The sequence below is a fragment of the Chrysoperla carnea genome, chromosome 3 (genome assembly GCF_905475395.1).
Source record: "Chrysoperla carnea chromosome 3, inChrCarn1.1, whole genome shotgun sequence".
In the NCBI taxonomy this organism is placed as follows: Eukaryota; Metazoa; Arthropoda; class Insecta; order Neuroptera; family Chrysopidae; genus Chrysoperla; species Chrysoperla carnea.
The window spans coordinates 51,187,182-51,214,498 of NC_058339.1; the positions used below are offsets into that span (position 1 = coordinate 51,187,182).

Genomic DNA, 27,317 nt, shown 5'->3' on the forward strand with positions numbered 1-27,317 from the left:
AACTGTAAAAGTATCATGAATAAAAGTGATAAAATAAATTTTGTAATTCGAAATTGTTTTGGTATGTTATTTGTATACAGGGTGGATCATTTAAATCTATAATAGCTAATAGCTCATTTTTTAGTTAACCAATCAAAATATAACTTAAACAAAAGGCTACTGAGTTTGATGGGAGGCATCATTTTCTGACATCAGATTGGACCTAGTTTTTCGGGTTTCCTTAATAGTCAAGTTAGATCCTAAACAGTAAGAGATAGAATAACATTTTAAATTAGAAAGCTGACGAATTTCGAAAAAATGGTTTAGATGAAAAATGTTAGTTTTTTGTGAAGATCAACTTTCTAATTTAAAATGTTATTCTATCTTTTACTGCTTAGGATCTAGTTTGGCTATTAAAGAAACCCGAAGAACTATGCCCAATCTAATGTCAGACCATGATGTCCCCCATCAAATTCTGTAACTTTTGTTGTAACTGTATTAGTCATTATATATTAAAATGTCCTACCCTGTATATTGTTATAAATAGCTACGACATGATACTTAGGCAGAAAGTCAAACAATTACAACAAAATTCATAAGGGTTTCGTACATGAACCATTCAAATTTCCAATACCCAGAAACACAAGTCTTTGTAATCAAAGCAACTAAAATTGCGGGTTTAACAACCCAATTCAATATTTTACAAACAATCTACATATCTCTGGTTCTTATATCTTATATACTGAGCATTCACATTTCGCTATACATTATGTCGTTTTAAAGAATCCAGTACGATTGCAGCAAACAGGCAATAGAGAATTTATCAAAATGAATCTTTTTTATCAAGAAATCACCGAGTATTGGAAACTCGAATATCTTCATGAACGAAGAGTCAACGTTATAACAGAAACCAAAATTTAGTGGATACAAAAACAGACAATTTTTTAAAAATCTTAAACCAAAAAACTTTGGCAATGATTACCAATTTACAGTCTTTTAGTTCATTTGATAATATCACCCATTGATTAATTCTTAACTAAATAACTCCACATTTCCATGATTTGAAAACTTCTGCTAGATTTTGAATAACATTTAACAATGTTGAAAAATTTGAAATGGGAGCTGATCGGAATGACGTTTAATTGACCAGTTTTACAATCTTCCTATTCAGAATACAGAATGTCATATTAATGTTTAACGTATTAAAAATGTTCGTCTACTGCTTGTGTTGTGTTTTTTGTTTTAGATTTTTTCTGTGTATCTAAGCCAGTTTCGAAATGAGTATTCATTGGTTTTCTAATTGCATCGATATCATTCCACCATTGTGTTTCTCCACTTGCAAATAAAGCGAAAACTACATTTGTTCCAACTAATATTACAAATGTAATCCAAAATACAACACGCCATTCTTCAAGTGTATGCTGAAAAAAAAAAAATCATAAAACTTAATTCATATGGGAATTTTTTTTGGAAATTTTATAAACTGAACAAAAGAAAGTGATAAATTTTTAATTGCTTAACAGATCTACAATCTTTTAATCTTTTGGGTAAATACTTAGATTATGTGTAATATATCATTTCGTATTTTAAGGTCCCCTAAGTCCAAATTAGTGTTAGCGTTTAAGCGCGTTGTTGCTGCCGGCCCATTTTATAGTAAAACAAGTGAAAATAAACAATTGACTGATTTAATTTTTGAAATACCCTGTATAGAAAGTGTTGAATGTCAGTGATTGCATTATTTTTTATCGATTAGAAGAGTTTAAAAAACCAGCACATTTATGATGGCCTTTCGACTGCAATTTATTTGGTTCTATTGTTCTTCTTTCTAGAATTTTTTTCGTTTTTCGAGAATGTTTCACAAGCCCACTAGTTGAAACTACCTGCAAATTGAAACTATCTATCTTTTATAGTTTTGGAGAAAATGGACACCAAAGTTTCCTAATTTGTGTCCTGATATGACTTTATTTTAGAAGAATGTCTGCAAAACGCTTTATTGGCATCACGAGTTTACACCCAAAGATTTCCTAACAGACGTCATCCAAATAAAGCGTCTTTCGAAAGATAGTTGACTCAATTTAGGTAAACTGAGAGTGTTGAATATGAAAAAGTCAATTAACAGAAAACTGTGACAGAAAATGAAGAAAATATATTTGCGTTTATTGCTTCTGTAATAGAAAATCCCCATATAGACGAAAAGCAATTACAATTAGACGCGCAAGCGTCTCGAGGATTCTCAAATAATATGGTTATCATTATTACAAAATTCAGTTTCATTAAGAATTAACCGAAACTGATTTTGAGATACGAGTTAATTTTTGTATGTGGGTAAGGGTACTATTCTGATTCCAATCCGCACCAATTTAGAATATAATAATGGGCGGAATAATGGGTGGTTATTTAATTGGCCCCTATTTTTTTCGAGAGAAATTTAAATGGAATGATCTTTTTAAATTTTTTGAGAAATAAATTTCCAATGGTGTTAGAAGATATTTCTTTAAACATAAGGACAACGATGTGAAAATGAGAATTCTTAAATGTTAACTTTCCAAATCGTTGGATTGGAAGAAATGGTTTCTTTTTTAGTTTGAGAATAAATGAGACACTTTTCAAGATATCTCTCCTTATTACTACCTCTACTTAACGCCTTATATACTTTATGTGTAGGCAATGCACATTACATTTAAGTAAAACCTTACGCAATTGGCTAAATAACTTCGTGTTTTTTTTACATTGTTTATTCAAAAATTCAAAGCATACTCAAGTCAAGCCCTAATATCTAAACAATGTTCAAAGTCAAACTCATTGTTTACCAAAAAAATATGTCTAACTATTAAAAAAAATTCCGATTCTAAATGACACGCTAATACGCATTCAATTGAAGATAATAACGTCTATATTTTTTTATGATTTTAATTAATTGTTTATAAAAATTTTTTTTCGAGTACTTAAAATATTATGGAAAAATTTACACCTACTTTTTTACAAATAATTCTTATATCAAAATATAGCTAATCCAATTATTACACATAAAGTTTATTATCATTTAATTTATTTCCAAATAATTATTAAGAAAGTGTTTATTGTGTTAATTTATACAAATTTTGTTATCTAACTAAACTAATAGAAATTAATTTTGAAAAAAATACATTTTTAAAATATATCGCATGTAAATAACAAATAACTAATTTTAGATTTTGTAAACAGGGGCAATTTACTTTGTAAAGGTTAAAAATACTGATTTTAACATATATTTTATTCATGTCAATTTTATTAAAAAAATTAATGCAATTTGCTATTAATGTTTAGCTCTAAAATAGAATATATCAAACTCTTTTTGTTCTCAAAATAGATAAAATTTTGTTTTAGTTTTTTGAATCGTTATTTAAAGAAATATTCTTATTGAAACTGAAAAAATAATTTTATGGAAGCAAATCTTTACTAGATTAAGAAAATTCGTTTATTAGTGTAGACACAAAGGGCAAATGAGGCAATTGCCACCTCCAATTAGTAAGGAAAGTCAATTTAAGCAGCTGGATTTCAGATTTTTTCAATATTTATATTATTTCATAAAAAAAAGTCAAATCCCTTGGACGATTGGATAATAATTTCAGAGATGCCGGTTAAAATCGTACCTATACAAGAGATGATATCCCGTACATTAATATTTTGGATAAAATTTTTTGTGATTTTATGTGGGAGTGCCTATGGGGAGTAGGGCAGTTGCCCGCCTAAACACTCCAAAAAATTAAAAAGTGTTTGTAATTTAATTATAATTTCCAACCAGTCAGTACCCCTTGCCAACTGGCAGGTGACGCACTAGAGAGTCGTACTACTATCATTTTTAGAATTTCAACCAGATTAAAATAAAAAATACTTACATTTGGTGTTAATAATCCAACTAAATAAGGCGTAATAATTCCTGTAAACGCACCAATTCCATTTACCATTGCCATAACGGTACCAGCATAATTAGGTGAAAGATCTAAGCCATTGACTTTCATTCCTGGATAGAAAGCGCCCATTAAACCCATACCAATGGTAAATAATACAACAACCATAATTCTATCACATCCAGCATATGATGCCCAAATTATAAACACAGCTGGTCCAACAGAAGCTTTAAAAACAAATAAAAAAATTAGATTTAAAAAAAATTTAGCTAGGAAATTTTATTTTATCACACATACCAATTGTAGTGAAAATTTTTCTGGCATTGGTTATATTCAAATAATTTTTCTTAATCGTCCAATCACATAACCATCCAGCGAAAATACTAACAATCCACATTACGACATATGGAATACTTGATACAATTCCATTACTTTGAATTCTAAATTTCAAAACTTGTGACATGTATTTTGGCAAATCGGTGACCATGGTAAAGAATCCCCAATCATGTCCAATTTGTGCACAAATTAAAGCCCATAATGGTACCGATGTCAAAAGTGCTCTGAATGGAGGTTGAGGTAGATCATTGTTTCGTTTTCCCCCTGGAAAAAATAAAAACGTAAACAACCGTAGCGATCTCTTAGATTGAAGCCAGGTCGAAGACTTTCTCGATCCCTTTTTAGGGGTGTAAACCTAGGTTTTTATACCGTGTTGTGAACGAAGATATGGAATCGAAAGTGAAAATCAGTCCAAAGCACTTTTTGCTGTCTAAGGAAAGTTGCAGTATAAGGGAATTGGTGGAGAGGGATATGTCAAAATAAAAGTGGCGTATATGTGATTGTATTAGAATTTGTTTATAAGGTTGAAATACATTAACGAATCGTATTTTAAAGTTGGAAAAGAAATATTGTCAAACTCTTACCTATTTGATCTTCTAAATATTTCTTTTCATCATCACTAATCCATGGATGTGAATTGGGATCGCTGTAGCATAATAAATCCCACAATAACCACCATACAACACCCATTGCCCCAAATACATAAAATACACTTGACCAATCATAATTCTTTAGAAGTACACCACTTAACAGTGTTCCCAAAACTGTACCAATTTGTGAACCGGCGAATATTAATGATCCAATTTGGCCACGTTCATGTGGTGGTGCCCATTGCGCCAAAAGTGCATTTAATGCAGGATATGTTGTACCCTAAATAAATAACAGTTATATTTTAACGATTTTAATCTAAATCTCAAGAAAAAATTTGAGAGCTTGTGCTTGCGAAAACTAGAGTTATAATTCGTGAAATATTCACCAAAAAAGAAAAAATTTTTTTAGATTGTGTATCGGTAGGTACTTGGAAAAAAAATATTTTTACGAAAAACTAAAATAATTTTATATGTATCAATTAGAGAATTAGAAAATTCAATAATGCCTTAAAATATGCAAGGAACCACAAAATCGTAAACAAAACACTTTAAATTACAGTTCTGAGAGAAATATTTTCCTAAAACATTGAGTTTTGGAACAAAAACTTTGAATTTTTCCAATAATTGTTTTTCTCAATTAGATAATAACCAAATAAGTTTCACTTCTTTCACGAGCACTGACTTTCACCAAACTTGTTTTTGTCAATCGCAAGATAAAAGTGTATAAGGTACAAATATAAAAAAAAACTTACCTCGCCAAGACCTTCTAAAATTCGAACAGCTAGTAATAAATATTTTCCTCCAATATCAACAGCAAGTGGTGTTAGTAAAGTGAAAATAGCAGTTGATAGAATACCCAAACCTAAGGTATGTTTTCCACCAAATTTTTCCGCTAAAAGTCCACCAGGCAAATGTGTTATTACATATCCCCAAAAGAATGAACTTAAAATCAATCCTTGTTCTTGATCAGACCAATCAAAATCACCCTAATATTAACATAGAATTATGAATTACTTTTTTTGAATTTTTTTTATCTATCTAATTTACAAATAATATAATAATAATATACATACACCAGAGTGTTCATTGTCTCCTTCAGTTGAATTAAATGAGCACGTGTGATCTTCATATTCTGGATCAGCTTCATCCGGCCTAACCATTTTAACAATTGCCATGGACAAACATACTCGCATTGCATACGCCATCACAACAGCTAAAAAGCCCATTATACCCAGAACCCATCGCTGTGGTATAATGAAACCTGCAATTAACATAAAACAATTTTTTTATAAATGAAAACTAAAATGAATTAAGACTTTAACTTTGGATCACATTTTTGTTAATAACGGATCTTTAATAAGATAAAAATAATACAGATTGAAACCGAGTGAGAACTTACTCGAGACCTAGTTGGCTATGATCATAGAAACTACTTTGAAGTGGTAAACCGGGAATAGATCAATTGTTAAGATAGCGCTCGAAAAGCCACCCAAAAATAACGATTTTCTGTTCTATACATGCTAAAAAGTGAGATTTTCACCAGTCGACTCAAAATAAAGTCAACAAAGAGAGACAAACAAAGAGGGAATGTACTGTGTGTGATGCACGCTGTATCGTATGTGTACAACTTTGTCTTCTACATAAGAACTCTTTTTACTTCATATATTTTAAATGTATAACGAGATGGTTGCCAAACTGTATACTGCTTTAGAGATAATTTACCTATTGTCTCATTTACTCATTTTATTTTGAGTAAAGAGACGACATTGATTGATTTTCATTGGTCGCATTGTTTTGTCAGGACACATTTCATGAAGCACTTTATAGGTAATAAGACTGTCCATATTATTTTATTTATTTATAATAATTAAGGTCGACAAATAAGCAAATGACATTGCAATTAAAAATAAATGAATTAAATAAATAATATTGTAGATATATTGTTGCGGAAAATGTCAAATCAAGAAACAAATCAATGTTTAGGCAAGGACCTTCATAAAATTATGTTGTTTTTTTTTTATCTATATATATAAAAAGATAATTTGACATAACTTTAAAGGAATGTATATAGAGGGTGTCCCAGACCACACGTATCATTTATTTTAAAGTTAGGAGAAATGATTATTACAAAAAAAATTAAAAATATTTCAAAAGTTGATATTAAAAGATGATAATTTCAACTTCTTATAACAGCCGAAAAAAATAAGATTTATACCAGAAAAGAATATTCGAAATAGAGCATGGTATTTTTTATCGAATCTATTCGATTTTGGAAAAAATTGTTGAACGAAGCTTCAGTTGTTATTAAAATTCTATTGTTATAAAAAAAAAATTATATTTCATTTAAAGAAATGAACTTATGGTCCGACTCCTCCATTTTTGGATGGACCTCGAAATTATAATGTTATTATTCAAGAGATCAAATTCGATTTAAAAAAATAATTTAAAAAAATAAATAATAATCTCTCCAGGTCTAAAATGGGTAAGAAGGGAAGGGAAAACATCCTATATATAGATACTAATAAACTGCTAATAAGCAGTAAATTAGAAATAAAAAATTAACAATTATCAAGCAAATTTTTATATATTTTTTTATACCTTGGACATGCATTTTTTATGTCACTTAAAATTATTTTTTGCTTGTCGTGTTAAATCACCATGATATTAATATCCGTGAATATTTTTTGTATATGTAAATAAATTTAACCTACCTACGTTTATGAATCGTAACCAATTTTTTTAATCTTTTTGTCAATTATAATTAGAAATGCTTTTTTTCATTTGCGGCAATTGGCACTGATAATTAGCAATAAAACTTATTTCTCGATTTTCTCAAAAGAGAACGTCTTACGAAAATGTCGTTTTCATTGCCAAAGTCAACTCCTTCAAAAAACATCCAAATCAAATATTGATTTGATATTTGAATACGTATAATTCGAGATATCTCTAGAATCACGCTAAAACAAAAGCTTTTCGTAAAGGATTTTAGGTATTGTCTTAAAAACTATTCACCTAATGATTAAATGAACGTGATTTTTGTTCGTCGAATTTCAAAAAAAATTTGTTGTGATTTTCTCAATTTTTTCAAAGGGTATTCCTTAAGAAAATTGTAGATAATTAGATCATTTGGTTTTTTCGATTTGTATAAAAATTATTTTTGTATAGTAATTTGATCCAAAAAATACAAAAATGGAATTCCCTTGACAGTTGAGGCAGTTTTTTCTAATTTTTGAATAAATCTTTTACCTACAGAGGGGTGAATCAAAGAACAAAATCTTCAGTCAACATATCAGAAATAATCGCAAAATCAAGTTTTTGCAAGTAGTGAACAATAGGTATATAAGGTCAGAAGGCAAGAAAAAGAAATTAAAAAGTAAAAACAGTAAAAGTATAATATTATTAATGATTAAAAAAATGTTCGTGAAAAGTTCATATTGCCCCCTCTAGAAGTTAGATTTGATTAAGAGAACCGCTTTTCAGTTGCCTGAATATTATTTGAGTCTGCCCATAAAATACGAGTGGGTAATTAGCCTTTGAAAATAAGTTGGCCTGCTCATATTAATATTAATGTTAACCTACGCTTTACGATATGCCCCAGGAGCTCTGGAATCAGATCTTGCTTCTAAAGTCCTTCTTCTAGATCTCCAATCTGTCACCAGTGACAAAGTGGTATTCTACCCCTCACCAGTAACGAAGACGAATTGACTTTTAACTGACCTTCAAGACCAGGATCAATTCAGAATACCTATAATATGCCCCCCTTTGATACGAATAATTTTTTATTTAAACGTTTTTCTGTGTCACTCCAGCCTTAAAATAAGGATCTCATGAAAATATGATAAAGGACTTCTGAAACAATTTAACGACTTAATTTTGCAATATGATTTAATTTAAGGTTTTCTCAATAACTATGGGAATTTTCTTAGATTACGAAGCTCCTACATAATGCATTTTTGCAATTTCTAAATATATATAAATAAAAATTTAATACTGAGAAAAAACAATTCAGTATTAAATATGTTCTATTAATTTATTAAATATTTTGATAGTAAATCTCTCCAATAAAATCCGGCTCTGCTAATATAATATAACAATCACGATTAATAAACAAAAAACCTAATAAAAGGTATTTAATTTAGGATAGATAGTATAAGTTAATTAACTGATAATTACCAATGTTTATAATGACAACTGATAATAAGGATTTGTCAAAAATTATAAACACATTTAAATTAGTCGAATGGATTCAGAATTTAATTACATCAGATTAATATTTGAAGGCTTAAAGGTGTTTATGTACCTAATGAGGAAAAAAAAGATTAATAAATAGGTTCTACGGAAAAATTATTAATAAATAGGTAATTAAATTAAAAGTTTTATCATTTTATTAGATAAGATTTTAATAAGTTTAGGATAAATTCCTTTTTATTATCGATTGGGAAAAAATTTCGTACTTACAAAAAAAGAATTCTGTTAATGATTCTACAAAATTTTCTAATTGTTCGAAAATGGATTTTAAATTATAAAAAATTGTTTTTTTCTGCAAAAACCAGACATGGTTTGAAACATATTTTTATTTACTCAATAAATTTCATGTTAAATTTTATTAAATTTAATAAATAAGTGACATCTGGGTCAACTAAGTTAAATTTTGGCGAAAATGCAATGCCAGGCAGGGCATTAAAAATTCTCTCGAAGCATTCGATATAATGATGATGCGTTTCCAAATATCTACCAAATGCTTCGATTCTGGAAGTTTTACCTGTGACAACAGCGACGAATGAATACTCCTTTTAAACTTTGCGTCATTTCAAAACATACCTTACATCGGCAATGTATATGAAGATCGGCTATACTGATTAGCCTCACTCAATATATATCGCGGTGTAGAGATGGTATCGCTTCCGAAATTGGTAAAAAATTAGGACATAACGTTTCTCACCCTTCCAATCCTTGATACAAAATGGTGACGGGTGATAGAAATGACCATTAGATGTTAAATTAGTATGTATAAGGTTTTGAACTATTTTTAATGAAGATTATTTCTCGCAGATATCGTAAATATTTCGGCTCATTTGAAATTTTCTTAAAATTTGGTATGTACTACTATCCTTTGGTACTTATGCGGAGTATATTTGGAAATTTTTGTCAAAATTACAATTGTAATTACAGTTAAATTTGTGGAAGATTGAAGTGCCTACTTAAATTTTACTCAAATATCAATGAACTTTCAATAACATCATATACAAAAATAAAAAAACCTTGGAAAAACAAAATATTACTACAAAAATATATCGTGACAGAAATTTTAATCAAATTAGGTATGTAATACCTATTATTGTTTCAATGTTATCAATGTGAAATTCTGAATTCATTAAAAAATTATCTGTATCACACTAATAATTACATATTAATCATACATTAAAGATCCTCTTGAATTTTAGAAAAACTATAGAGTGGTTGCGAATAATGCATATATGCAAATTTTAAAAGAGTAGTTATTCTTTGAAATTTTAAATTGAAAATACGTCTTTTGTTCAAAGCTCTATTTGCTCCGTGCATGATTTTTAATTTAAGGAGATATTATAGTAACGACACACTACTTTATTAATATAATTGTATGGGTGTACATATAAATCTATAGATTGTATATATGGTTAACATTAAAAATTTTAAACTATTTTTTAACAAATTTAAATTAATTTTAATTAAAAGTAATAATGTTTATTTCCATTTAAAAAATATTATTATATGCAAGTTCGTTTTTTATTTTCTCAATTTCTAAAGCAACAAGTTTAATTGATTGCTATTTTTCAATCATTTTAATTTGACATTTACTATAGCATTTACATGTAAACAATTTAAAACTAGTCATAACAGCCCCCTTTAACACCAAAGTTATCCACTGGAAGCGCTTGCGTTGGTCTGATTTTCCCTACCATGACGACACACCCAACGAATAGAAAAAGATATCTATAAGCATTATTAAATTTATTAATAAATAGGTACACTCACCGGTGCAGATTTCGTTCAGATAAAACTGTCAAAAAAATTAAACTTATTTCAGATATCTGTATTTCCACGAGAAATGATTCAAATTTGACCATACAACTCTACCGAAAATATGCATTTATTAACCGACTTCAAACAAAAACGGAGGAGGTTATCAATTCGACTGTATTTTTTTTTTTTTTTTTTTTTTTTTTTATGTTTGTTACCGCAGAACTTTTGACTGGGTGAACCGATTTTGATGATTCTTTATCTGTTTGAAAGCTGCTGCTTCCCATTTGGTCCCATTTCATTTTGGTCTAGTTCTGACAACGGCATCCATGAGAAAATCATAAAAGTTTTAAATTTTCATTAAGTATGCTCGACAAGAGGACGAATAACTCATAACTCAATATCACTTCGATGATTCTTTTTTTAGTGAATGAAAAATTAGTTAGTGTACTTCAGATTCACTAAAAATCACGAAATAAAAAAAACTTTTAACAAAAAGAAAACCGACTTCAAAAGAAAATTTTTTCCAAAACAAATTAAAATGCACTAAAAAGTAAACAAATAATGATAATATAATGGAGTTAAAATTACTGTTATTTTTGGAGTCGGTGGCAGCCAAGGAAACAAATCTGACAGAACAGTTTGCTACATTAGCTTGGCTGACACCGACTCCAAAAATAACAGTAATTTTAACTCCATTATATTATCATTATTTGTTTACTTTTTAGTGCATTTTAATTTGTTTTGGAAAAAATTTTCTTTTGAAGTCGGTTTTCTTTTTGTTAAAAGTTTTTTTTTTCATGATCTTAAAAAGTACGCTTTGAAAAAGCAATTTTGTTCTTTTTGCTAGAAAAGCACTATTCGTCATTGTCACACGAGCTTTTTTGTCTCAAAAGGAAAGTCCTGTACATAGTCCTGGGACGCAGTTAGTTATAGTAATAAACTAATCATTCGTAACTGAAAAATATTTGTATTTTCTTACAATCGACTGATTTAAAATAATTTTTCACATCTCAGTGAAACAATTATATAACGTAATAATATTAAGAATACTATAATTATGCAAATTAATACAAATCAATAGCTTCAATCTTCTTTAAAAAGTAAATTATTGGCTTAGAATAATTTTATGATTGAAATATCATGATTCGAATTTTAATTACAAAGGTCGTGCATGCTTTTACATTTTACTTTCAAAAATGGTGCATTATATGATTGGCTCAAAACAAATAACATACATATAATAAAATATAAATGAGTCCTCTAAAAAAACATACTTCCTGGAAGATGATAGATATTTTTGCAGTTATGTCCTGAAAGGTCAAGTTTCTTTTGTAGGTATAACCTTTAAATAGCTTTAAAACTAAATATTCAATTGATTGAATCGTGTAAAAAAAATTAATACAGTTGTTTGATTGAAGTCGAGGTCAAAGATAATTCCGTTTAATATTTTTTTTATTTCCTGCCTAAAATATAATCAGACCATCCCACAAAACAGGCAGATTACAGAAGAGAAAAAATTGAAGACTTTATAATTATTGAATTAAGGGAGGAACAAATTTTTGACAAACAAGTTGTTTTTTGAAGACGGCAACAATTTACAAAGAGTGCTACGATCCTACGATGGATTACACTTTTAGCGATTTTTTTGCGTCTTTTTGTAGGGAATACAACTGGAAAAGTCCAAGATCCGGCAATTTGCTTTAATACAATTAAAGTTAAATGCTTTAAGGTAGTACGAACACCAAGGTAATTTTAGGTTTATGGTTGAAATTAGTTGTACCTTATTTTCAACTTTGATGATGAATTTTGTTATAACCTCATGAATGAATAGACGAAAAATAAGAATAAAATTTTTAATATCTATCTTGGTTTTCGAAATATCGGAAGCTAAATAAATAAACAAAATTTTCAATTTTCGATATTTTGAAAATTACTCCAGATATTGAAAAGTTGTATTCCTATTATTGAAATTGAAAAAATTTATATTTTTTAATTTGTGTCTCCACTACGTGCTCATACATCCTTAAATAGCCCGGCTCAAAGGGTGTTTTGGTTTTCAATAATTTAATAAGGTTTTAATTTTAATCCAATTATCCATCAACCGTTTTATTAAATACGTCTACTTTTGAAGTCATTTATTTATTTAATCAAGCAACCACCCCTGAAATTTTCAGAATTGATTTAGACTTAGTCCAACTTCTTTCAAAAAAAAAAAACTTTTTATTTAAAATTGCCTTGGTGCTCGTACATCCTTAATACAATTCCAGTTAAAATCACGTGTCTATAAAAATAATATAATAATTTTATCAGCAATTTTACCGGCAATTAAATGTATTTTTTTTTTACATTTCTATAATATACTTCTGTTTTCAGATTGGCAACGTTAAATAGCAAATTTAAGCTGCTCTAAGCCATCAATTCTATTTTTAACAATACAACGACGTAATACCTTTATGTAATCCCAGATAATATCACGTGCAAAGCGTATATTGAAATAAAAAAATAACTGTTAAATGCATTAATTTTCCGCTGTAGTTGATTCTTTTAAGAAAGTCATGTATGGCCTACTAATCAGTTACAATATCGCTAAAAGGAATTATTTATAAATATGTTATTATTTATGAAAACACAACAAAAAAAAAACTTTATGGTTAAAACATGATGATTTATTGTAAATAATAATAAAAAAGCAGGTTAATATAATATAATTTGTAAAAGATATATTGTACTACATTTATAACACATCCTATCAATAAGAAATTGTGCGACATTAAATATACACAGGGTATGTTATTAATTTTTAATTTACAATAATTGCTGCTGTACTCAATATATTAATATATATAGTGTGTCCCCGGATAGAGGTAACTATACTTGTAAATTTCCTTATTTTGCATTTTAAGAAAAAAACTCATTCTTTATAAGAAGTTTTGCTTATTCTGAAAAGTATGTAGGTATATTTAAAACTTCTTAAAAATGTACAGGGTAGCCAAAAATTTGGAATCACCATTTTTATTTTTGGTAAACTACCTTTCTTTTTTATAAGTTGGCGAAATGTTACTGAGAAAAGTTACTCGCAATTAACAATTTTGACTCTATACAAAATATCAAGAAGATCCGTGTAATTCGATTTTAGAAAAAATAAAATTAAAGCTCACAACAATAAAATAATAAGATCCGTGTACTTTAATTATAGCATCATTTTTTATTTGAACAAAAGCTCTAATTATAAAAAAACGTAAGAAAGAAAATAATAATAAATCAATTAACATGTACAATCTGATCAGAAGATAATGTCCCCCATCAAACTCTGCAACTTTTGTTTAAGTTATTTTTTGATTGGTTAATTAAAAAACGAGCTTTTAGCCATAATAGATTAAAATGGTCCACGCTGTATATTCAGAGCATACAAAACCTATCAAATGATAGCCTATTAAATCATTGGTTGACCTCCCAAGGTTGGGAGTTCGTAAATTTAATCTAATTATATCATCGAATCATAAAACTGCACGATATTTTTGATGTTTTGATAACCCAGTGTTTTCATAATGAGCAATTTAAATAAATATCTTTCAAATTTATCAGAATTTGAAACAAATAATGAAAAAATATCTTTATTTACTGAACTCCGGAAGACATGATTACTGGAGTCTTCTGATCAAATCTGTAGAGGTGGCAACCCTATAAGTTAGGCTTCAGAGCTTGGGGTAAATGGTAGCTTTGAGAATTATAATAATCAAAATCTGTTTTTTTCTTTTTGTCACAGAAGCTATACAATTATTTTGCGATTTTGTAGATTCCTGTATCTATCGATTCGTAAACTATCTGCGAGTATAATTTCTAATAATCGAATGAATACTTTAAAATTTATTAATAATTTTCTATTGTATGCAATTAAAACCTATTCCATTGAGAATGCAGTGTTGATTATATCAACGATTATCATATATGATCAATTATTATTATCATTTTTTTCTGTTTTATTATCAATAACGATATTGATCTTACATTAAAACATCTTTTTATTATATTAATATGTATATGTAACCTAATGTATTAATCATTTATATACCAAGTATCTATTATATTCATAGAAAATATATTTAAGGATGTACAAGTACCAAGGCATCAACATTGGTTTTATGGTAAAACGGTAGATGGATGATGTGTTTTCATAGATTTCTCCAAAACTAGCCGGTGGAAATTTAAATAAAACTATCGAAATGAAAGTTAAAACTTTAATAAATTATTGAAAACAAAAAAGCCGTTGTTGCAATCTTATTAAGGACGCACGAGCACGGCAGGGGGGACAAAAATTTGAAAAATATATATTTTCAATTTTGATGGTGAATTTTCGTTATAACTTGACAATATAAAACGTAAAGTAAGAATACAATTTTTCGATATCTGAAATAATTTTCAAAATATCGAAAATTGAAATCATTTATCATTTAACTTTCGATATTTCGAAAAGGAAGACAGATATCGAAAAATTTTATAATTATTTTTCATCTACATTCATGAAATTATATCAAAATTCATCATCAAAGTTAAAAATAAGGTAGAAACAATTTCAACCCTATATCTAAAATTGCTTTGGTGCTCGTACTACCTTAATTGCAATATTATTTTATTTTGATTAACATATAAACATTATAATGAACAATTATAACATTTTACAGAATCAATACAAGTAAAAAAAAAAATAATTAAAAAAAAAAAAAAAAAAAGTTGTATCAACTAATCAAAAATACATAAATATTTTTATTATGTTAATATAGATAGTTATTAGGTATGTGAGATAAATTATTCATATACGTTTATATCAAATAATATATTCTAAAGCTGTTCTAAGGGATATGAAGTGAAACATTTTATACAAGATCAAGGCTTTAACTTTGTATGGATATTCATGTCCTACATTTTCTATATTTTCTGCTTCGAAGATCGCAATAAAGAGAACAAATTTGTATCAAGCAATTTCAATGTTAATCTTTATTGTTAAGGAATCATAGGAACTGTTAATCTTAAGAAGCTTCGCATGGGACAAAAAAGTGATTTAATTTGTCACCATCTCGATCTCGTTTCAACTTTTTTTTCGAGGATGGTCTTTCCATATTTTTATTTGGGAACTTTGACATCTTTCTCACAGCAAGTAGCTCAAGAAGTAATAAAATTATATTTATATATTAGGCTTAAAAGCAAGATGAAATATAAAGTTTGGCGAGCATAAAATATCAGAAGCATAATAGAAATATCTGAGGTCAATACTCTGGAAAAGTTTTTTCGACTCTGGAAGACTAGTGGGCTTAAATAAATTATAATTTTTAAGCAAAAAGAATTGTACCTAAATATTAGGACTTAAAGATCTTATGGTGAAGTAATAAATTCCAGTAAAATTTTTTTATAGGTACACCTATTTTTTAAGTACCTTTATACCGACAGACATAGGTACTTACACATACATTCTTTTTAAAAGTAGATAAAGGTATTGCAGGCACTTTAAAATATTTTTTGACTTTTTGGGCCAATGAAAACGAAAATTTTAAAAATATTATTATTGACTTCCATTATCTTTTTCGAAAAAAGAAAATGAGATTCATTACCCAAAACATGAAAATGTCGTATGTCGGAGATGTCGGTTAACGGGCAGTTTTCTTTAATGTCGAACAAAATGATTTTTCCTTTTATTATTCGATTATCTTCCTGCTAGTATCCAGAATAACAAAAAACGATATCCAACAATTTGAGCTTTAGAAGAATTTTCTTAAGCAAGAACTTAGGATATAAAGAACACGTTTACAAAGCCTCAACAATGTAGTAATTACAAAGATTTTAGGCATGGGAATGTAGCCTACAAGATTAATAACTAATTTTTTAAAGAGGCTAAGTCGCCGAGTGATTTAAATCGCAATCGACTTTCGAACGACGTGCGAATCCAGGCAGCGCCACTCTAATCAATTATAATTAAAGGGGCGGTAAATTTATCACTGATCATTAAATTTAATTTAAATTTTGATGACGTGGGTGGAGTCGGTTGCTTCGTTCTTATCCAAACGACGACAATGTGATCAATTTACCGCCTCATTAATTATAATTAATCAGACTGCCAATGCCTGGATTCGAACGTAGTTCAAAAGTCGATTGTGCTTTAACTCGCTAGGTTAATTGTATTCGGATGTTATTTAAATAAATAAAGATTTTAAAAAAATGATGTGGGTGGCCTCTGTTAAACCCCATTATTATGAACAACTAATTTATTTGGAATAAAAGAAAAACAAATAAAATAATAAGGAAGAAGAATTTGATCAAATAATTGACACTAATCATGAATGACAATAAATTGAACACTGACCTTGACTTTTAAAACCCTATGCATCAATAATATTGGATTCAAAATACTCATATATTATTTACAACTCAAATAATAGAAAAAAAAGTAATAACACAATTTATTTAAAAAATTAACAACATTTATCTAATTAATTACGAAAGCTATTTATTTATTATTGTGATAAAAAAATATCCAAAATATGTAATGTATATAATGTATACCTTGAAAATATTTTTATTATAATAAAATCTGTCTTTTTATATTAATTTTCAATAACATGAGCAGCAAAAATTTATAATCTGCAACATTATTATTCATAAATTAATATATTGTTGTGCAATTTGGGTCATACATACATAAAGTAATTTATATTCACTTATTTATTTACCTATAAAATGGTAAATTACATAAGAATTTATCCAAATAAATAAATAAACAAATTGTGAGTAGCAGACTGCCATCACTAAGGTCATATTTCCTCCTCATTTGATGCTTCTTAGCAATTAAGTATGTACGAACGGCAGAGAAATTTTGGATAAAAGGTTTTTTTATGAAGTTGGACTAAGTCTAAGTAAATCCTGAAAATTGTAGTTGGAGGGGGAGGGTTACCGGATTATTTAAATAAATCAATGACTTATAAAGTAGGCATATTAAACATTGGTTTTATGGGAAAACGGTAGATGGATGATATGTTTTCATAGATTTCTCCAAAACTAGCCGGTGAAAAATTTTAAAAATTATATTTAGCATTCGATATTTCGAAAACCATGGCAGATATCGAAAAATTCTATTCATATTTTTTGTCTACATTCATGAAGTTATAACAAAATTCATCATCAAAGTTGAAAATAAGGGACAAAAAATATCAATCGCAAGTCTAAACTTTCCTTTGGCGCTCGGACTACCCTAATTTTTCTATTAAAATGGGATTATTGTCTTTACATGTTTTTGAATACATGAAATAATTACATAAAAGGATTTAAGAAGGGCACGGAGACTTGGCCCTACTAAAAGCACTTTTTTAACAGTAACTTAATTCTTACGTAAATTTACAACATATTTCTTCTACCGCATGGCTCTGCTAGCGCAGGGCTCTTCTACCACATGGCTCTAGATTATGATTAGCTTTAAAGATTCACAAAGCCTTAAAAACCTCGAAAATTCATGAATTTCGACATAAAAGTAGGAAATGGGGCTAGAAAGTTGACCCTCCCAAAAAAGGAGACAGTCCCTTCATTTGAATTTGGGGGTTGGGAGCTTTGTAGAAATGAGAAATGAGCAATGCTTTGATAACGTCCAAAAAAGATGCCAAAAGTCTATATTTTCGGAAAAGATATGACTAAAAACCAATTGCAGTAAAGTGTAAGCTGAGTTCTTGGACAAACAATTCAGTACGGAATAGTATATTACACATCTAGGGAGCAAAAGTAAAGAATGTCTCAGATCTCATGTTCATTGTCGCCCGAGGCAAAGCTGAGCGGGACGAAATTTGCACAGCGGGACGTAAGATGACAGTTTCTGCATGGAGGTGAGACAATAATGTTTTTTACTTATGCAGGGTAAGTACTCTTTTTCCGTGCGAAAAAACTTATTGCCACTCTAGTGGACCAAATTTACTAATGTCCAAAAAAGCCCCCACAAAATTTTCCCTCTAAAACAGAGATTATTAAACAGGTTTAATTTTGATACTTTCTACGGTACGGTATTCTAAAAAAATTTAATTTTCAACCTACACCATCGACTGTTTTTTTAATAAAATTATTCAATCAGAAAAAAACGAATTCATAAAAAAAAAATTACTTTTAATTTCAATTAATTTGTACACTGATCTAGTTTTTTTCGGTCTGAAGAACACAGTTTACAAACATTCAAAAATTATATTTTTAACAAATATGTTGTCACCACGTGACTAATAGACGGTTTTAGCGCCTCCATATAAACTTTTTTTACAAAATTAAATTAAATTTTTAAACCGGATTTTCTTGTTAGTTTGAGTTTGAGTTATGATTTAGTTTTGATTTTCATGGACATTCCACTTTATTTGTTTTACGTTGTAATATTTTTTGAAAAGCTTGTTTAATTATTCGATAGAAAATAAATATTTTTTTATCTAGTTTTGGGACCAAAACCATCGAATCCAGAGTTTCAGAACATTCATAAATACGTGTACAATTTGATAATTCGATAGTCGCAGTCACCTTTTTATCCGACAAATACCAAAGAGAACCAACAAAGGGTTAAACAAGATTACTATATAAAAAGAAGAGGTAACAGGTTTGGTAAAATTTGTCTGTTCGTTTTATTGAAGCTGTCCTCATATTTTACTGTTCAATAGTTCAATTAATTTGTATATATTTTATAAGATACTAGAAATAACCAGATAAACCCAGTATAAACTATAATCATTATCTTCCAGTGAAAGTCAGAATAAAGTCGACACATTTAACCAAATCTTTACAATAAGCAATAAACAGTATGTTTATTTTATGGAAATATTTGAGATAACAAAGATCAGCATAAAACACGCTTTAAAGAGTATAAAAATTATTCAAACTAAGCTTCCTTCATTCAAAGACTAGTCACGTTTTACAATTTTTAAATGCATAATTACTAAAGTCAATTTGAATACTAAACATTTCAGTTTTTACTCGAGAATGTATCATTTTAATTGTGTAATTAATTGAAAAACTAATTTGATTAAATATCTAAGTTAATTTTATACATGGAGGAATAAAAGACAAAAATATTAATTTAAATTGCAAAATATCTTTTATTTATTTTGTTTTGTTTTACCATTTTTCTTAGAATTATCCATTGACTATTTCTAGTAGCTTAGAAAAACTAAAAAACACGCATTTGTAACTAGCTGAAGTAAACGTAGAAAATAATTACTTTAAATTGAAAAAATCATTTTATCGTAAAAAAGGGTGGAGTGCTTTCAATTATTGTAAATATTTTACAGAAAGCTATTATTAACATATATTATAACATATCTTAGAAAGCACCCCACGTTTTTTTTACGATAAAATGATTTTTATGAATTTAAAGAAGTTATTTTTTACCTTTTAGATCAGCTAATTACAAAAGCGTGGTTTTCAGTTTTTTTTAAACTACTATTTATTTTGTGTTTTTTAGACTATTATTTATTTGTCAAAAATTCAGTATAAAATATGGTGGGAGCGCAAGTAAATTTATGATATTTTCAGGTCTGGATAATCAAATAAACTTATAAATTATTGTATTCGAGTTAATCTGTTGCTTTGATGGGGGTCAAAATCATGTTTAAATTTTCCGTTACTTATTAACATACTAACATACGTATGAAGCTAATAAAAGTGTGTTAATAATGATAATTTGTCAATGCACTTTATAGCTTAGAAAGCTATATTTTTAGAAACAGGGTTTTAAAATTAAAAAAAAAAAAGGATATTTTAAATACTTGGGAATTTGGCACACAAAGCCCCAAGCATCGAATAACATTATTCTATTTTGAACAAAGTCAAAGGCGCACTAGAGATTTTCCTCTTGAAACCTCTACCGCCAGTTTTCGTAATTTTTTCATTATAAACTTTATCTCATGAAAGATTTTACAGGTCATACTGTCATATTTCCAATTTTTTTAAGCAGGCTTTTTCGAAATATTCACAAAAAATATCTTTGTTCTTCCAGAACTTCTGTGACTAAGACTTTCTCGGCTTTAAGTATACTGTGAAATTATTATAATAATATTATAGCGCTTATATTAAATTGATATCTTGCTTTCAATAATCAATTGTCTGACATTTAAATGCGTTTACAAAGAAACATAACAATTTCTTTGAATTAGCTAAAACCATTTCTTTAGAAAAATGATGAAATAAATTCTTCATAGATGCGAATAAATCAAAATAATAAAAGACAAAAATATTAATTTAAAATGCAAAGTATCTTATATTTATTTTGTTTTGTTTTACTGTTTTTCTTAGAACTATTCATTGATATTCATTAATTAGCGGGAAAACAAGAAGCCGTTAGCCTACAAAATTCAAAACAAGGCAATAAATTCACAGAATTATTCATTTTTTTGTTTTCAATATTTTTTTCTGTCAATTTTTTTATTTTTGCTAGAATATAATAAATACATGCAATATATATGTTTAATCACACAATTTTTGCGTCCTATTTTCTTACGTTTATTACTAGATACTACCCAAAGTGTGTCTTATATAGAATAGAGTTGTTTAATCGGTAACCCCCTAAGGCAATATTACTCTAAAAATCAGGACAAGGAAAGCCGGTGGGTTGAGACTCTTTTTTCTGTTCAATCGATCGACTAGAATCTTCATTTTTACAGGGCAAAACACCTTCTTTTATATACGAGAAATCAGCAATCACTGGAGACTGTGGTACGTCTTGAGTAACCCTATCTTATCACAATAAGCTTATTAAAAAAGAGGAGACACTTCTCTTATTCAATAAGATTGACGACTAAATCAGTTACATAAAAAAAATATTAAACAATTATAAATCAACAAATGTCTATCATTATCACTGCACTTCTAAAATTCGGTGACTAAGTAAGTAATAAGTCATTTAAAATTCAATGTGAAATCATTTTATATCTACATGTGAAAAAAATGTAAATAAAACTTAAAATTCCAGGCATACTTTTGAATTATAATATCAATATTACAAATACAAAATTATTTTTTAATTAAGAATTTCGTAACATGTTTTTTACAGAAGCGTATACTACAAAAATCACTGAATTATTTTTAATTAATTTAACAAAGTTTAAGTATTAAATAATTTAAAAAAGTTTGAATGAATCGTTTCGGTATAATTTATGTGGTCAAGTTAACAGAGTTAGATAAATAATTGAGATTAATCAATAAGTAGAGCCTATTATATAGCTCCAAATTGTATTTTTGATGCCGATCGTAGACTATACGAATTTCCAATAAAATTTGGTGATTCCTAAAAACAAATTTAACCCCTTAGCTACTATCGATACTCAGAGTCCTAACATTTTGTATTAAGAAACTTGGAAAATCAAATCAAAGAAAATTAAAAAAACCTAATATATCTCGATATTTCTATACTTTTTCGATTTTAAAAGTATCCTGCGGTGTTCAAAACTCTTGGACATAAACTCTTTGAACTTCAAACCCTCACATACCCTTTGCTTTGGTCATATTCTGCATTTCTACAATGTGTTACAAAAAAAACCTAAAGGGACATCAATAAATTACGCACCACAACAGGGCCGGATTAATCCTCAACGGGGCCCTAGGCAACCATCAATTTGGGGGCCCTTTTTTCACGTCCGTTTCCTTCTTTTTTCGGTTAAAAAATACAAACTTAATCTGACTCAATGCAAAGTATACCCAACATCTCGAATCGCTCTTGTCGCGTTGTAGCTCTTTCAGCAGCTTTGATTTTTTTTTAATTGCGAGAAGGATCGTTCGGCAGAACAATTTGTGATCATTAATGTTAAAAAAATCCGAAGAGCTATTTCTGTGTTAGGAAATACATCGGCTAATTGATCTTCCATTAGAATCTTATTCAAATGACTATAAGTTTTGTCAAAGTAGTCGGAAATGTCCTTTTTAGGAACTTTGTCTAGTTCGTCGGTCGTTGCCTTTTGAATGCGGCCAATTGAGTTTTATTTATTTGAGTAAAATTTATTTTCAGTTCTGATTATATTTCCTTTCACTCTCTAGAATTTTATGTTTGTAAGAAAATTTTAGAAGTCTTTTTCATTTTTTGGGGGCCCCCTAAAATCAGGGGCCCCAGGCAACTGCCTTTTCTGCCTACTTGTTAATCCGGCCCTGCACCACAAATTTTATTATTTTCTGATCACCCTCGTCTTCGTTACAGGTAGTCACATTTGAGAAACCAACCACCCACTCCGCGGTGTGGCGTCAATATTATGTTTAAAAATAATTAAAAGAAAACAGTGGTTTCAAAATTTTCTTATTTTAAATGAACATTCACTCGTATAAAACGTATAAAGCCGTAAAATGTATACATTTCGCTTTTTTAGATTTTAGATTGTGATGTAACAAAGCTTTTGACCCCTTGTGACTCTGTCACACAATATCACATTTCTTTGACCCCCTGGCATCTCCTTAACGTACGAGTTACTCTTCAATTAATTAATTAATTAATTTAAACGTACAATTATTTGAGAGTAGAATTATATTGGAGTATAAAAATATCAGCGCAGATTTTAAGTTAGTAATATTTAGGAGTATAATTTAATTAAAATATAATTTTCTTAAAAGTGGAAATATATTGGAATATTTTAACGTAAAAGTAGTTTTATTTAATTGGGATAATTGGGCAGTGGTGCAATAAAAAGTTGAATTACTTTTATGTCATAGTAACTAATGAGTTATTGACTCCTTCTCAATGAAAGATAACACATATCAAGTCTACACATTTTTTATATCTAAGTGGTAAGTAATTACACGTGTAATAAATATTTATAGCATGATTACTTTTTATTTAGTTAAAAGTACCTAGTAATAAGGGCTTTCCCTGATATGTTATCTAAATTTACAATTTTTGTTCATTTCAAAAAGTTATTTACCTTTTATCAATATAAGTGAGAAAAAATGAATACATAAGAAGACCATTAAGATTATGATTATTTCATTTTTTCTCTTTAAATTTTAGTACTTATCAGAATATATGCCTCTTGGCAATAAATTGTATCGTTGTTCGCTTTTTTTAACTTTATAAAAGAGGTCTAGGAAAAAAAATTTCAAACAAAAATTGATTTTTTTGAGGCAAAAAATCAGAATCTTCTACAAAAAAAGGTAGTTCCAGTTTAAAAAATTTGACTATTGTTTTATCTGGAAGACGCCCCTCTTTAATTCTAGACGCATTTTTTCTATATACCCAACTATGAGGAAGCCCAAATTTTACCGCTTTTTGGTACTCAAATTTTTTTCGAAAAAATTACCTAGAAACATTTTTAAAAATCACTCTGTATGAAATTTTGATCTCATACAGTTCAAAAAAAATTTCAAGCTAAAATATTAAATTTTCTTAATATGGTATAAGATTGGCAACGTCACAAATAATTGGCACCTGAGAGTGGTTGCGTTTATTTCATTTACTAGAACGCGTTCCTGGAAAAAACTGAAAAAATTGTTGAATGTAATTTTAAGACAATTTTTTTAAATAATTTTTCATGTCCTTCAAGCAATATAACTTATAATTGCCAGACAGTTTTGCTGAAGCTAACACCGTCTCGGATATTATTCTTATAACAAAATTATTCTAAAAATTCATCATAAAAATAATTCAAGAATGTAGGTAATTCTAATTTGCCAGAAATTAGATTCAAGACGTAATTCATCCGAGTTCAATAAGGACAAACATATCCCAAATTCAATCATCTCTCGAAAACGACATATAGCCTAAGAGCGTCTTTGGACAATTTTAAGTCGAAAGTGCATCATATTCTTTTATCCAAAACCCAATAGTTATGTACACTATTACATCGCCCAAATAAAATAGTCAAGAGGAGTAAACTTAATTGTAAATTATTCTGGTTGACCATGTAATTGTTTTGCCATATTGTTGTTATGGTGACATTTGATTGTTTATGTTTTTTGTTTTTTAAGTTGTAATTTTAAGTTTAATTTAATAGCTATGTTTACAAATCAACAATATACCGATATTCACTTTATTTACGGATATTGTGACGGAAATACAAGAGTGTTAGTGCAGGAATATCAGCGGCGGTTTCCTGATCGAAGAATACCTAATAAAAAAGTGTGGCCTTGAACCTTGAGTATTTGCAAACTAAATGCATTTTCAATTAACTTGTTTTACATGTTTATTAAATTATAATCAGAATTCTTATGCCAACTTATTTTTTTTTTTGCTAAAAATGTTAAAAATTAAAATAAAAATTCATCATAAAAACTACTTTTGCTGACTATATTTAAAGGAGTAGTAATATTTAATATACTCTTCCGTGTTTTGTTTGTGATTACACGGATATAAACCTATGAACACGTGGTATTGTCACCGTTTAAACATTTTTATATTTAATACTTCTTCAAATCTAATATTTATTTAAAAATTTTAATAAATTCTGATCTGTTAAAAAATAGTATGTTTCCATGATAAACTTTTCCCACATTTTTATAATTATTTTAATTTTATTATACGCTTACTTACGAAGCACGTAACATAGTTTTAGCATAAAAACAATTTTACTCTTTTTTACTACTGCACAATAAGCCTTTGCCCTTATGTCGATTTCAATGTATCTTTCGTTAAAATTAGAAAATGTCCGAAAACAGATGACAAGTTCTGAAATAAAAATTAAAATCGGTTGATAAACATTAAACATATAGGCAATTCAATAATTTTATCTAACTTTATCTTGCAAAACAACCTTTGATATGTAGTCTCTATAGCAGTAACAAGTTATGAAGTCACCACGTACTATTTTCCTCTCTTTCTATTTGTACATTTAAATCCTTCAAATTGTCGTTGTTTTGATATCTAAAATTTGATTTCCACCATATTTTGGCTCGATAACGAACTTCGATTGATTTGAGAGGTGCTTTTAAATAGTATTACGTTAAAATATTTACATTAGACTATTAATAAGAAATCAGCTCTAATATTTTTCAACTCTAAAATTATTCTCTCTAATAATATTTTCTTTCAACAAATTATGACATTTAAAACATTGAATGCCCAAAATCAAGCATGAAAAAATATATATTTGCACCTTTTATAGTGCCTGCATTGCTACGACCTGGTGACGGTCCTATTGGCCAGGGACCAATATTAAATTGAATTTTTTTAAATTATGTCTAATAACTTCCAGTTTTTAAATTTTTTGAACTGAACCTGGATGAAAAAACAATTTCTTATTTTTGTGACATTTTGTAGAATTAAATTTTACAGTTGTATTCGTTCTAAACTCATCTCTCGAAAGAAGTAAGTAATTTTTGGGACATCCTGTATAAATACAGAATAAACAAATTAAAAACTGGAAATCCGGTAGTTACTCAAAACATTATATTTATTACTTCACACTACCATTTACGCCTGTCTCTTTATTTATTTTTGAAATACTAAAAATTATCATACTTTTTAGAGGTAAAGTTTTTTTCCATAATGATTTTATTTATTATGCAAATTGGTTCATCTCTAAGAAAAAAAATTCCACAATATTTACAAATATAAAAATTTTTTGAACAAAACTCATTTTATTGGAATTTGCTTTTTAGATACAATAATTTATTAAATATCACCAAAATTCAATTATCATTTTCCTAATCAAAAAAAAGTTTAATAAAATTTAAATTTTTTGAATAATTATTATAATAAACTGTTTAAGTATAAAAAAACTATTATTATAAATATTATCCCTAAAGGCAATTAACATTCTATAAAAATTTAATTGCATTCAAGGCATGATTTTTAACTTTCTGATAACCACTTATTGCATTCAGACCGAAAATCTTATCAAAAATTTGACAATAAATTCCTGCCAATAATTAATAAATAAATATGCATAATAATTAAGTATTTTAGTAGGGTTGGGGTTAAATGGCATTGGTATAAAATTAAGAAACCGATAGCTTGAAACTACCTCCAAATTTTAAGCCTTCTATTTCTAATGCTTTCGGAGAAAAATTTTGAAAACTAATTTTCAGTGACCGCAGACTTTTTTGCATTTTCAAAATTCTACGTGTTTAGAAACGTAAAATCCCACATTGATGTAGGGGTGATTTGAATTATTAGGTTTTCGCCCTATTAATTCAGCTGTTTGAGCGACGATAATCGTATCCCGTATGTTAACTAAATTTTTTTTTTATCACTTCAGATGAAGAATTCCCACTGCAGGGACAGAAAAGTAAAGTTAGTTTTTAAAAATCTTTAGAAGTACGCATAATCTGAACGTTTCTAAAATTTCTAATGAAACAAAGAGGAAGATATAGGCTAGTGGCGTCATTGTCCGATATCACCACAGAGATACATGTAAAAGTTTGTTTTGCTAAAAGGAGATGGGCAAAAATCTTTGAATGCTTATAACTTCGTTTTTTAATCAGTTTTAATTTCACTTTCAAATTTTGTCATGGTATCAAGTCTAGTTTTAAATTTTGATGCGTAATATGGAAAATTTGACATCAGGTAACTGCCGTTAAGGTATACCTAGTGTGAAAA

The 27,317-nt window shown here is 28.2% G+C and overlaps 1 protein-coding gene across 2 annotated transcripts in view; it reads right to left on the reverse strand.

The window, feature by feature from the left end:
• Nucleotides 1-361: 361 nt before the first annotated feature.
• Nucleotides 362-27,317, reverse strand: part of LOC123295233 (putative inorganic phosphate cotransporter) — a 46,958-nt gene continuing 20,002 nt past the window's right edge. For both annotated transcript variants that reach the window (XM_044876494.1, XM_044876495.1), the window contains exons 2-7: nt 5,869-6,056; nt 5,548-5,781; nt 4,790-5,075; nt 4,167-4,469; nt 3,858-4,096; nt 362-1,400 (exon numbers count right to left, since the gene is read on the reverse strand). In XM_044876494.1, coding sequence (XP_044732429.1) covers nt 1,182-1,400; nt 3,858-4,096; nt 4,167-4,469; nt 4,790-5,075; nt 5,548-5,781; nt 5,869-6,056 — 1,469 coding nt within the window. In that variant the 3' untranslated portion in view covers nt 362-1,181. The remainder of the gene's footprint in view (nt 1,401-3,857; nt 4,097-4,166; nt 4,470-4,789; nt 5,076-5,547; nt 5,782-5,868; nt 6,057-27,317) is intronic.